The sequence below is a fragment of the Setaria italica genome, chromosome V, assembly GCF_000263155.2.
Source record: "Setaria italica strain Yugu1 chromosome V, Setaria_italica_v2.0, whole genome shotgun sequence".
In the NCBI taxonomy this organism is placed as follows: domain Eukaryota; kingdom Viridiplantae; phylum Streptophyta; class Magnoliopsida; order Poales; family Poaceae; genus Setaria; species Setaria italica.
Window position 1 is genome coordinate 11,803,430 of NC_028454.1, and position 12,623 is coordinate 11,816,052.

Here is a 12,623-nt window from a genome sequence, read left to right on the forward strand (position 1 = left end):
CCATTTGCAGTGAGGTTGCATCTCCCTCCTAGAAATGTCGTCGTGGAGGCAAGAGCGAAATGGGGTTCCACCATGGAATGAGCGCCCCAAATGCCACTGCAGCTTCCGTACGTGGTTGCAGGTATGCGAGGATAACAGACCCAGGGGTGTAGGTTCTTCAAGTGTCCCGACATTGACGATAATTTCGTGGTCAGTCCATCCATTCATAAACTTCACATACGTTTTGTACATGTATCGATTCCTTTAACTACTAACGAATGAACATGTAGGCATGCACATTCATGGAATGGATCGACGCTAGGCCTATAGGGGGGAGCCCCTTTGGCCAGTGCAGCTGGAGACCAAAGCCCAATACTATGGAAGGATGGAAGTAGCTTGAGACGCGGCATGTGCTGCTTAGCTCGAGGAAGAACGGCGCGTCCGCCAACGACAAATTCGTCTGAAGGGCAAGGAGGATCAACTACGGAGATGATGCGACGAGTTAGGTGCGCGAGAGGCAGCACTCAAATGGCAGGAGGAAGAGTTCGAAGCTCGTCAGGCGCAGATCCTCCAGGAAGAAGAACGATAGAAGAAGATGAAGCAGCAGGAGACAGAATATTCCTCCAAAACATCGAGCAAGGGGAAACTTCCCCATTTCACCCGGTAAACCGTTACTTGTCCTCTACCGATTTACATTACCTAAGGCATTCTATCCTAATGAAGGTGTTTTTTTTTAGATTTGTCATGTTGGGTGCCTCGGATGCCATTGTACTATTACTTGTATTGTTGCTCGTACTGTTATAACATTTTGTCTCCTTTCATCGAGTACTCAGATTCCACACTATTCCAATTACACTACTCAAACAATGGTTTCCATTGTTGACGTGACACCTCATTGAAAAGCCTACACTCTACACTATTGACATGAACCCTCATTGAAAAGCCTACACTCTACACTGTTGACGTGAACCCTCACTGAAAAGGCTACACTGTAGACTGCAAGGACCCTGAATGTGAAGCCTTCTCAGGCGGATAGGACTCCACACTTACACCTACGTTCATGCACCTGCAAAGGCTATATGTACCATTTCTCAGGATGATTGAACATGACGGTGTACTGAGCACATGGGGGCGCAGTGCATCTTCATCTCAGCACTCCTTATATTGAACCCCCTCTATCCCAAATCCTTCCACGTCACTGAGCATGAGTAACACTCCTATACCCTTCGACGCCACTAAGCATAGGTAAGAACTATGGCATCCGCAAGAGGGAGAGGTCGTGGGAGGAGGGGAAGAGGAGGGGGTGCTCTTATTCCAACCATCACTTGGCCAGGTTCTTTTGGCCCAACGGAGTACGAGGCACCCCTCGACGAGTTTCCTCTGGAGGACAGGGCTAACTACGCCCCTCCAAACTGTCTTAGGCTTTATGACGACCGCCAGCATGCATGGCCAATGTGTCACCATGGCGTGGCTTGTGTCGTCCAGCTCTATAATGGCTACGGTGATGGAAGTCGCCCTTTCTTTCGATGCCCGTATGGGTTGGTGAGTAAAGTTATTACTTCATTACTCTTCCTAAGTTTCTCATCCTTCAAACTAACATCACGTTCAGAGCTATCTCGATGAAGGTAACTGTCGCTACGCCAAGTGGGTCGATCCACCACTTCCCGAGCCAACCTAGAAGTACATACACTACCTGAAGTGCAAGATCTTTGACCTGGAGCGTAAGGTCGAGGATGTTCAGTCCGAAGTTGCTGCGAATCCTTGGGCGGTTGGCATCGCAAGTACCTTGATTTGCACCGATCCATGGTGCAAGTGCCCCTACCACCACAATAAGGATCGCTCCCCGTCTCCGCTATCCTCCAAGGGTGCTGGCTACTATGGAGCTGGGCCGTCGCAGTCCTCGCAGAGCCAGTTCTACTAGGAAGTAGACATGGCTCTTTCCCCGACTATTTCAATTACCTAAGGCCCGTGCCGCACATGCCACTGCAATGTATAATTAGTTGTTCACCCTAGAGTTGTTGTTGTTCGTATGTTTCGCAGGAATTTCATTTGCATCCGTTATAATCTCGCTGCAAATAGCTATGTATCTAATGGCCTACCTCTCTCAAATTACGAAGTTACATATTGCAATGGAACTACATATTTCACTTTTAAAAATATCATACAAAATACACGAAAAATAACTAAGTAAAATTAAAACAGAGTTATAGCTGTTTGAACTGGCTATAACATCCAAAACCCGGCCGGCTAAACCTGGCTAAATCAAAACCTATGAGAGTGCCACCACTTCAAACGGTGGTAGGTGCCTACCGCCGTACGAAATGGCGGTAGGTGGCCTACCGTCGTTTCAAGTGGTGAAATGAGCCTGGTGACCGCGACAGCCGTCTTGCCACCAAACCAACCAGCGAAAATGAACCTACTGCCGTTTCGTACGGTGGCATAGGTCTATTTCTGCAAATTTTTCGTTCGATTATTTATTTATGTAAAATCGTAAAAAAATATAAAAATAAAAAATTCATTTATGAACTGACATAGCCATGAAATAGAACCCCCCCGAAGCCACTCCTCACTTCTGTACAATGGAGAGCAACCTACTGCGCTGATGGAACAATCTCCGACAAACACAACTTAAAATGCAACGAGATTAACGAGATAGCAAGTTGCGGCAAGTCGATAGACTGAGAGCGGATGCCCAAAACCAGGCCACGAAATCCCTAATCGGCAATCGATCAAACAACTCACCTGCTCGGCGCCAGGCCCGGCCCGGGGGCTGTACGCTGTAGCCTGCGGGGCCATTGCACACCTCAAACTAATCCCGGCGACGATCAGCACCAGTCGCCTCACGGAGTGAATCGCGACCATCCTAGCCAAACGCCGACCCTCGCCGCCTCCCGTCGCCACCGGCACCGTTTTTTTTTTTTTTTAGCACACCGGCCCCGGTTGGTGGTCGGAGAACAACAGAGAGAGTTGTTGGGCCTACTTGACCCTCGTCGTGGCGTCGTGCCGCCAACGATGTGGATGTTGGCCCAAGAGAACTACAATACAGAGAGAGTTGGGCCTAGTTAACTCACGGTTCGAGGCCCAAACTGAGTGGGCCGGGCACACATACGCGGCCTTTAATTCTCGCGATATGCACACACTCTTCTCGAGCTCGATTCGTCGTCGCCTTCCACTTGTCTCACGGCCTGTCGCCATCCCATCCTTCTCACATCTCCCCCACCAGCCCACCTCCCCCTCCGCGCCGCCGGTGACGACCCCGTCGAGCCACTCCGCAGCAGACGCCGGCGACCATGTACCGCGCCGTCTCGGGCCTCCGTGCCCTCAAGGTTAGCCGCAGCCCGCCTGGAACCCTACCCCTACCCCTACCCCACCTCCTTCCATTTCCGGTAGATCTGGGCGCGCTCCGCGCCGCGATTCGCCCGATCCGCAACGCCGCCGCTTGTGGTCGCGTTGCGAGGCGGTGGATCCTTATTGGGAACCTGTCGGTCGGGCGAACACGCGCGGATTTGATGCGTGAGCGTAGGGGTTGAGGGGCATTTCTGGCGCTGCAAGCGACGATCGTGTGTTTGAATGTTTGCCCTGTCCTGTTGAGTTGGGAACGTGTTGCTTTGAGATGTGATGATGGGTGGTCTGTAGATTGTTCTGAATGTGGGGAACTAGTGGAATCTGTGCTTCTGTGGCCGTTTGCAAAGGCATCAAAACTCCTGTAGAATGAGTTCAGATAGGTCTGGCTGATTGTTATTACCTTGTTGCAAAATCATGTAAGATGTGTTTTTTTTTGGCGTGCGGAAACCATAGGGATATGCTAGTATGCTATTTGTTTGATCCCTGAATTAGTGTTAATGTATAGACATGACACTCTTTAAATCCATCCCAGACTCTGTTCCATTTTAATGCTTGGTTCCTGATTTACAGTGGCCTTTTCTTATGTATTTAGGATGCCTCAAGTGAACTAAGCCTAGTTATGTCTCTTGTGGGTCATTCTTTATCTGTATTTTCCTTGAGTCCTGACTGAAAAATGATGTAATCTTCTCAAGCCATGGTGTTTACTTCTCATGACCTCATGCTAATGCTGTATCTGTACAGTACATGTGCTTGAAACTCCCTTGAAGTCTTGATGTTTTATATTAGTTAACACTTAACAGGCAGTGTGTTGATGAGTGTTTCATCCAATCATCCATTAGCACTGATGATACTTTGGGTTTTAAAGATAGTAGAACCACATTATACGATGGGATAGTCTTTGTATGTGAGGATCCAATGTATTAAACTTCATCATTCCCTATACGAGAATTTTTCTCTGCAGTACTGACTTTTACTACAATAATTGGCAAAACAAAGATATAGCCTGATTTTCTTGGGGTGTTCATTTGAATTTAAAGCGGTCACATGAGCGTTAGGCCTTTCAAAACTGAAATGTAATCTTGATTGTTTCCTTTTGATTGCAGAGGCACAGGGCAGATGCTCAAATGATGAATATTGCAATTAGGTCTGCCAGCACAAGTGTTGCACAGAGCTCATCAGGTGGCTTCTGGACTTGGTTGACTGGTGCACGCTCAAATGCATTACCTCCTCCAGATTTTGAACTTCCAGGAGTGACTATTCCTCCTCCGCTACCTAATCTCGTGGAGCCTGGCAAGACAAAAATCACAACACTTTCCAATGGTGTAAAAATAGCCTCTGAGACATCTGCAGTATGTGCTCTTTATTTTTATATATGGCTACTCGTTTCATCCATGTCATTGTGGGCAGCTGGTGATGATAGGTTGCTTTTTATTTCCTCTGCAGGGACCATCTTGTTCTGTTGGAGTTTATGTTGATTGTGGTTCTGTTTATGAAGCACCTGAAACAACAGGTGCCAGTCAGCTGTTGAAGACACTGGCCTTTTCAACCACTACCAACAGGAGTGAATTGCGTGTTGTGCGTGAAATTGAGGCAATAGGTGGCAGTGCCAAGGCATCTGCTAGTCGTGAGATGATGAGCTACACTTATGGAGCCCTGAAGACATACATGCCTGAAATGGTTGAGGTGCTTATTGATTGTGTACGCAACCCTGCTTTTCTTGATTGGGAAGTCAAGGAACAGGTATTCCATCTTATATCATCCCCTTCCACATCTGCCATCTAGATTAATGGATTATGTTCTCAGCTGACTTGTTTACTTTACAGATTTTGAAACTCAAGGCAGAGCTTGCAAAAGCCTCAAGTAACCCTGAAAAATTGCTTTTGGAGGCCCTTCATTCTACTGGCTATTCTGGTGCTTTGGCAAACCCTCTGATTGCGCCGGAATCTTCAATTAGCAGATTGAATACAGATGTCCTAGAACAGTTCATAGCTGTGAGTTTCATCTCCAAATTTTGTTTGGTATTCTATACGTCCAAGTATCCTTATTGACAAGCTATCTGTACATTTCATTGCATGGTATCAGGAGAACTACACTGCTCCCCGAATTGTTCTAGCCGCATCAGGTGTTGATCATGATGAATTGGTATCTATTGCTGAACCACTCCTGTCTGACATTCCCAGTGTTGCTGGAACCACAAGGCCAAAATCTACCTATGTTGGTGGAGAATATAGACGAACTGCAGATTCATCGGTAGGCATTATGATTTTGTCCACTCAAGCCATTTATGGAACCTCTTTCATCATCTAGATTCTTCTGTTCTTACTTTGGTTTTTTCTTGCAAAATAGAACACAGATGTTGCTTTGGCATTTGAGGTCCCTAGTGGTTGGCTCAAAGAAAAAGATTTTGTCACTGTATCAGTTCTTCAGGTACCGAATTGTTCAGAGATTCATGATTTTTCTGAACAAGACACTTTGATTTGAATTTTTTCTAGTTTTCTGGTTTGATTCACCAAGGGTTCTGCAATTTTTTAGACACTTCTGGGTGGTGGTGGCACCTTTTCTTGGGGAAGGCAGGGAAAGGGATTGCATTCGCGTCTAAGTAAGTATAACATATGTTTATGTTTTCATCCTTTAGGATGCATGCCAGATACCATATACATTTTGAGTAATTATAGGTCTTTGGAGAGGTTAATTGGTTGTAAACATTACTTTTACGAGACTGAAGTATTGAATCTATTCATTCTCTGACTGGATGATATTTCAAGTGGGATTTGTCCAAGGACGTACTAGATTGAAACCTCCAACCATGGGTTTGGTTATTCTTTATCAATATATTATAGGGCAAAGCAACCTAAATTGTTAAATATGTAGTTCCACTTCTGCTTTATTTAATAATTACTATTCAATCATGCAGTAACTATCCAAGATTGTTACTATGATGCCAAGAATTGTAAAGTAATCTCATGAATCCAAAGAGTCAGGATCTATCTATATTTGGCTTGCCTTCTATATAGTTAGTGGGATCATATTAGTGCCTGAATTTGATGCATGCTTTGTGGCTCGTGCAGATCATCTTGTTAATGAATTTGACCAAATCAAGTCAATCTCTGCTTTCAAGGATGTTCACAGTAACACTGGCATCTTCGGAATTCATACATCTACTGTAAGTATTATATTCACTTGCATAAGCTAATTAGTTAGTCATGCATAATGTGGCTGTTTTATGTAACTATCATGCTGTTGATGGAATAGTCAATTGGATATTGGTATCTATAGATTATGTTTTTCTATTCAATAACTCAAAACCATCCTCAAGTTATTAGCTGACATTGGAGGAGTTAAAACCGTTGTTACAGAAAGAAACATGAGTGTTCCATAGCTTGTATTTTAAGTACAGTTCATGATGAAAGTGTTGTCATAATCAGGATGCATCATTTGTTCCTAAAGCTATTGACCTGGCAGCCAGAGAGCTCATTTCCCTTGCAACTCCTGGACAAGGTATCCTAACTATCCAATCTCGGCTCCTATTTGTAGATTACTTGCTTGCCTGAAACTTCAATTTTTTTTCTTGTTGCAGTTGAGCAAAGCCAACTGGATCGTGCTAAAGCATCAGCTAAATCTGCAATATTAGCGAACCTGGAATCGAAGGTGTGTATGAATGTTATATATTCCTTCAACTGCACTGATGATTCACTTTAAATATCTAATAATTGAAACTTAGGCATCACTAACACTCTAATAATTGAAACTTACAGGCATCACTAACAGAAGACATGGGGCGCCAATTACTGGCATTTGGTGAAAGGTACGTGTTGTAACTGTTATAGTGCTGTGATAAAACCATAAAGTTGCACCAGTTACCTATGACTCTATTTCCTTCAAGGTCGCAACAGAATGCTGTTACGATATAGCTTCAGAGAAAGAGCATAAACCAAACGATTGGCTCTAATATTTTAGAAACTAAGTTCAGGGACGTTCAGAATTTCGGATGTACTGTGCAATTTTTATCTTGAAGCTGGCCTTCTTGTAGGATTAACTAGTATGTGCTAACTATAAGTTTAGCACAAACTACAATTCTAAAACTATATCAGATACCATAGAGCACTTAAGGGTTACTCTTAGATGGTGTTTGGTTGGCTCAAATGTAACGTAATCTGATTACTGAAGGTAATGAATCCCATTACATATGTTTGGTTGTGGTGGTTTGTAATCAATTGACAGTGGAATCGAATCCCTTACCTAAATAATATCTATACAAGCTTGTTATCCCTCCTCCACCGTAATCAGATACAACACCCACACCGTAATCTGATTATGTTACCAGAGTGCAACCAAACAAAGAGGGTAATCACCCATTGCGCCGCCAAATACACTGTAATCTGATTCACTATGCGTTTACGTGACCTTAGCACGAACCAAACACTATCTTAATTTTGATGTGGCTCTTAATGGGGAAGGTGATCGGACATTGCCCATTGACCCTACTTGGTTTATATTAGTGAGTAGAGGAAAGCAGGTTTTTGCACATGGTCGATCTTTTTGCATTCAATCCTGCAGTATAAGGGTACTAGCTGAAATTACGTAGACTATTGGGAAAATGATTCCTTGCAAGACCTGTAATGAGTTATCCTAGAGAGCATGGTCATAAACTTGTAATGCAGTTGAGAAGACAATAAACTCCACTTACATAATCAGTTAAGTTTGTGCAAATTATTATGCGTAGTCAGTGAAAAATAAACCGAATCATTATGCTTTCCTATTATGATATCTCTGTATCATACTTTCACAGGTCCACCTAATCTTGGCTTCATAAAAACCTTGCAGGAAACCTGTTGAGCACCTTCTCAAAGCTGTTGATGGTGTTACTCTGAAAGACGTAACAGCAGTTGCTGAAAAAATCATCTCATCACCATTAACAATGGCATCCCATGGAAACGGTGAGTGCATTTCCTTATAACTAAGTCACCTTTAGATAGTGCAATATCAACTGCAGTTTTCTGATTCTGCGGCTTTCATTGTGCAGTTCTGAATATGCCAACTTATGAGTCCGTCAGTGGCAAGTTCAGCTCGAAATGAATACGTGGGCCTTCTTTTTCTCTGCCTGCTGGACAAGTTTAACAGCCCATATGTTTCACGCCTAGGCCATCATTCTTGGTCAAAGTTTCATCAGAAAAAATAAGGAACCTCAGTACAATTTTGTTCGTTGAAAACTTTGCTCACTTTTCAATTACTCTTTCACTCCCCCTTTCCTTTGCGGAAACATTCATCCACTTGAGTTGGTGGTTCTTGCTGGTGATAGGCCAGTCATGTGTTTGTAAATTTAACCGATACCGGGGCACTTCTTTCATTTACAAGGCCCAAAGAGTGTACAAAATACCTTTCTCTTGTCGTAAAATCTTTGACGAGAATGTTGAAGCGCATGAATAATGATTCTATAGGATGGTGAAATTCTGCACCATTTGTGTTCTAAACAGGTTGTATTGTTCATCGCCTGCCTCGCTCTGTTTGTTTATACGGTGGAAGTTTTCTCAGGTTTCCGGCCAGTCCAAAAGTGCTTGAGCTCCTGAGCACTATATCGACATTGTTTACTCTCGGATTTTCTGTCTTTTAATCGAAGCGATGGGAATTAAGCGCACCAAAGGTTAATCGAATCGATTGAGGTGGTTTCAGTGGTGAGCACTATATCGACATGCTATATGAGAGTGGATATTTTCAGTGGTGAGTTTCACTGGGATTGTGGGGTGGGCCCGAAATAGAGGCTGCTGGTAAAAGTTGGATGAGAATGAGACGGTAAAAGATTCGAAGGGACGGCTGGAACCCACCCTTGACTTGAGGGAGCGGCCACGATCCGGTGGCCCATGGAATTGGAGCCTTCCAGTCTTCCACACACAGATGGCGACACCATTGGCGTGCCTCTTGTTTTCCCGAGTCGCCGTTTTTGACTGGGAGGGAGCGAGCTCGGGACGGCGGGAAGGGGCGGGCGGACGCTGGGAAGCAACGTCGGAGGAAGGAAACGACGCGGTGGTCCTGGCCTGGCTGGCGGATGGCGGATGTGCTGGTCTTCGTTGGCTCCTCGCCTCCTGCTCGGCACGGTGCACTGGTGGTTGGCGCCTGCGTCGGCCTCGCCTGCCATTAACTCTAAGATTCTCCCCCTCATATGAAAAAGTTCTTATTTTCTAAAAGACCAGAATTGGAACCCATTAACTCGAAAAATTTCTCCCCCCCCCCCCCGCCCCATGGTTTCACTTTTTTTTCAGGATCGATGCTCGCGATCGCTTCCTGTCCCTCTCTTTGGACGCCAAGGGTCAAGGTATCACAACTTCACGAGCTGATAACTGCTCAAGCTTATCACCGTTCGCTATCCATAAATTGTTTTTACACAATACTTTACGTAAACTGGGTTAACCCCACCTAGATCAATAAGACATATGCTTGGAAATTGGTTAACATGCATTGCAAAAAAAGATAAAACTTTAATCTTTGTGGGGGTGGCAGTTCTTACGGGGGCTATTTGGTGTATACGTAACGATTTGGCGTTTGAGAAAAAAACGTTTCAATTCATTTATGCAGGTCATTTTTAGAGAAGTATATTGGCTGCGATTTTGATCCTTGCTGCAGCATGAGGACACAAGAGAGACCATCTGTTCGGCAAGCAAAGCACCAGAGACCTTCACTTTGGATATATTCGTCAAGAATGGATGGAGAAGCAATAATAGACTATGCTTTTGAATTATTCATGCTCTATGTGTACTCGTTTCCCTTTTTTTGTGTTCGACTTCTAAGCTGAGGATGATGTAAGAACTTGGTTGCGTGCGGTCGCAGAGGTCGGAAATATTTCCTTTATAAAAAATTAAAAAGTGTAAAAAGAAGTGACTTTTTTTAAAAAAAATAGTGGGCCCATCACCTAATTCCAGTACCAAAGCAACATCCAACCAACTGAAACCAAGATCACAAAGTTAATTGTGGAGGTAAAGGTGAATCGTTCGTCTTTCTTCATAAGTGAAAGAGATGGATAGGTAATCGACAACCTTCATTGATCATCTCTCAGTCAGTTTATACATGTGCAGGGCACTGTTAGGCATCCTACAATGACGGGCCAACGTGCAGTTAGTTACAGAATGAGAAAGACCAGCGCTAGATCTAAAAACCCTGAAGAACCGGACACTATCCTATCTGTTAGTGCTAACCCCCCCCCCCCCCCCAATCAGTGCATCAGCTGATCTGATGCAAAGACTGTTTCTGAATTAATCGAACAGGAAAGTTGGTAAGCCCTTGATCATAATATCTACAAACTGATATTGTGTTGGCACATGTAGAACGCGTAGTTGTCCCAGCGTTGTTCGTTCCCGAATGAAGTGGATGTCCAACTTCACATGCTTAGTCCGTTTGGTGAACTGGATTGTCTGAGAGATAAACGACGGAGATGTTGTTGCAGAAGATGATGCTCACCTTGTCCACAACGACATGAAGCTCACGAGGAGATTGCATAACCAGCAACACTCAACAGCAGCATTTGCGACGTCACGGTATTCTGCTTTTGTTGAAGAAAGCTAGACGATAGCATGTTGCTTGGAGGACCAAGACACGATGGCATCACCGAGGAAGACGCAGAAACCAGAAGTGGAGCGGCGCGTGTTGAGGCAGCCCGCCCAGTCGGTGTCCGTGTAGGCCGTCAATGCTATCGATGAGGAAGCTCGAAGATGGACGCCATGACGTGTGGTCCCGCGAACGTAACACAAAATGCGCTTGATCATGTTCCAGTGGGCGTCCCGTGGAGCGTGGATGTGCAAGCACGCCTATTGTACTGCATAGGTGAGTTCCGGCCGTGTGACTGTCAGGTACTTTAATGCGCCTGCGATGCTGCAGTAGAACGTCTTATCTTCCATCGGAACGCCCTACCATAGCTGAGAGTTTGGCCTTGGTGTCCACCGGGGTTGCAGCCGGCTTGTAGTTGCTCATGCTGGCTCGATCGAGGACATCCTCTACGTATTGCTACTGGTGTAGGAAGAATCCATCTGCCGTGCATTGAACCTGGATGCTGAGGAAGTAGTGTAGGGGACCTAGATCCTTCATGGTGAAGGCATGTCGCAGGTCGTGGATGATGTTTTGCAGTAGGGCGGAGGTGCACGCCGTTAGCACGATGCCGTCGACGTAGAGCAGGAGCCAGGCAGTGTCGTTGCCACTCCGTAGCACGAACAAGGATGTGTCGGAGGCTGTCGTGGCGAAGCCAAGGGAGCGTAGATGCGTCGTGAATCGCTGGTACCATGCTCGTGGAGCTTGATGAAGACCGTCCAACCACTTGGAGAGGAGGCACACGTGATCAGGGTATGAACTGTCGACGAACCCTGTGGGCTACTGACAGTATACCCGTTCCTGGAGCTCGTCATGCAAGAATTCATTCTTCACATCCAATTGGTGAACTGGCCAACCATTTGATGCCGCAAGGGTGAGGACCGTGCGTATGGTGGCCGGTTTGACGACGGGGGAGAATGTCTGGTCAAAGTCGACTCCTGGCCACTGGTTGAATTCACGGAGCACCCAGCGTGCCTTGCGGTGCTCAAGGGAGCCGTCGGCGTGCAGCTTGTTCTTGAACACCCATTTTCTAGTGATGATGTGGGCTTCGCGCGGTCGAGGTACAAGTCGCCATGTGTCAATGCGTAGAAAAGCGTCATATTCCTCCTGCATGGTGTCGCGCTAGGCGTCGTCACGAAGCACCACGCACACCGAGGTAGGCACAGTTGATAGCTCAGCGACGGCAGCGTAGCGTGAGTTGGGTTTGGTGATCCCATCCCGGGCACGTGTAACCATTGGATGGGGTAGCGGAGCTAGTGGTGGCGAAGGAGGTTCCGGTGGTGCAGGGGTAGTAGATGCAACGGTCGCAAACTCTTGCGATGGGGGCGCGGGTGGCGACTGTTGAGGAGATGCAAGTGGTTGCAGAGCTGGTGTGTCGTCATAGACGACCGGCGAGGGAGGTGTTGCAGCTGAAGGCGTTGCCATCATAGAGCGTTGTGGCGAGGTAGAGATGCCTGGCGTCGTGGCCGCCACATAGCCTGGCGGCAAGGTAGCGTTGCCCCACGTCGGTGACGAGCATCGTGGTGATGTTGGCGTGCGAGACGCCGCCAGGCGGCAAGGTGCCAGCAGCAGCTCCACACTTGGAGGTGGCTCCGGCCGTGTCACGGTAGTGGGTGAAGTCCTGAACCTGAAGGGGATGATTTCTTCGTTGAAGTAGATATGGCAGGAGACAATTACACGGTTAATTTCAGGATTGTAACAACGATAGCCTTTGGTGTCCACCGGGT

At 46.1% G+C, this 12,623-nt stretch overlaps 1 protein-coding gene across 1 annotated transcript; it reads left to right on the plus strand.

Annotated features, from left to right (window-relative positions):
• Positions 1–3,135: 3,135 nt before the first annotated feature.
• LOC101756506 (mitochondrial-processing peptidase subunit alpha) lies at positions 3,136–8,795 on the plus strand. The gene is made up of 13 exons (XM_004968443.4): positions 3,136–3,305; positions 4,428–4,673; positions 4,768–5,064; positions 5,148–5,315; positions 5,407–5,574; positions 5,671–5,751; positions 5,857–5,923; positions 6,393–6,487; positions 6,750–6,822; positions 6,902–6,972; positions 7,080–7,129; positions 8,149–8,261; positions 8,348–8,795. Exons 1-13 carry the CDS (start codon positions 3,270–3,272, stop codon positions 8,398–8,400), a joined length of 1,518 nt encoding a protein of 505 aa, XP_004968500.1. The 5' UTR covers positions 3,136–3,269; the 3' UTR covers positions 8,401–8,795.
• Positions 8,796–12,623: the final 3,828 nt, after the last annotated feature.

Excerpts from the sequence above, each read along its gene's own strand:
- LOC101756506 (XM_004968443.4), top strand. The coding sequence starts at position 3,270 with ATGTACCGCGCCGTCTCGGGCCTCCGTGCCCTCAAG. Across the intron at positions 5,316-5,406 it reads TCCTAGAACAGTTCATAGCT|GAGAACTACACTGCTCCCCG; the intron begins GTGAGTTTCATC and ends GCATGGTATCAG. Across the intron at positions 6,488-6,749 it reads TCGGAATTCATACATCTACT|GATGCATCATTTGTTCCTAA; the intron begins GTAAGTATTATA and ends TGTCATAATCAG.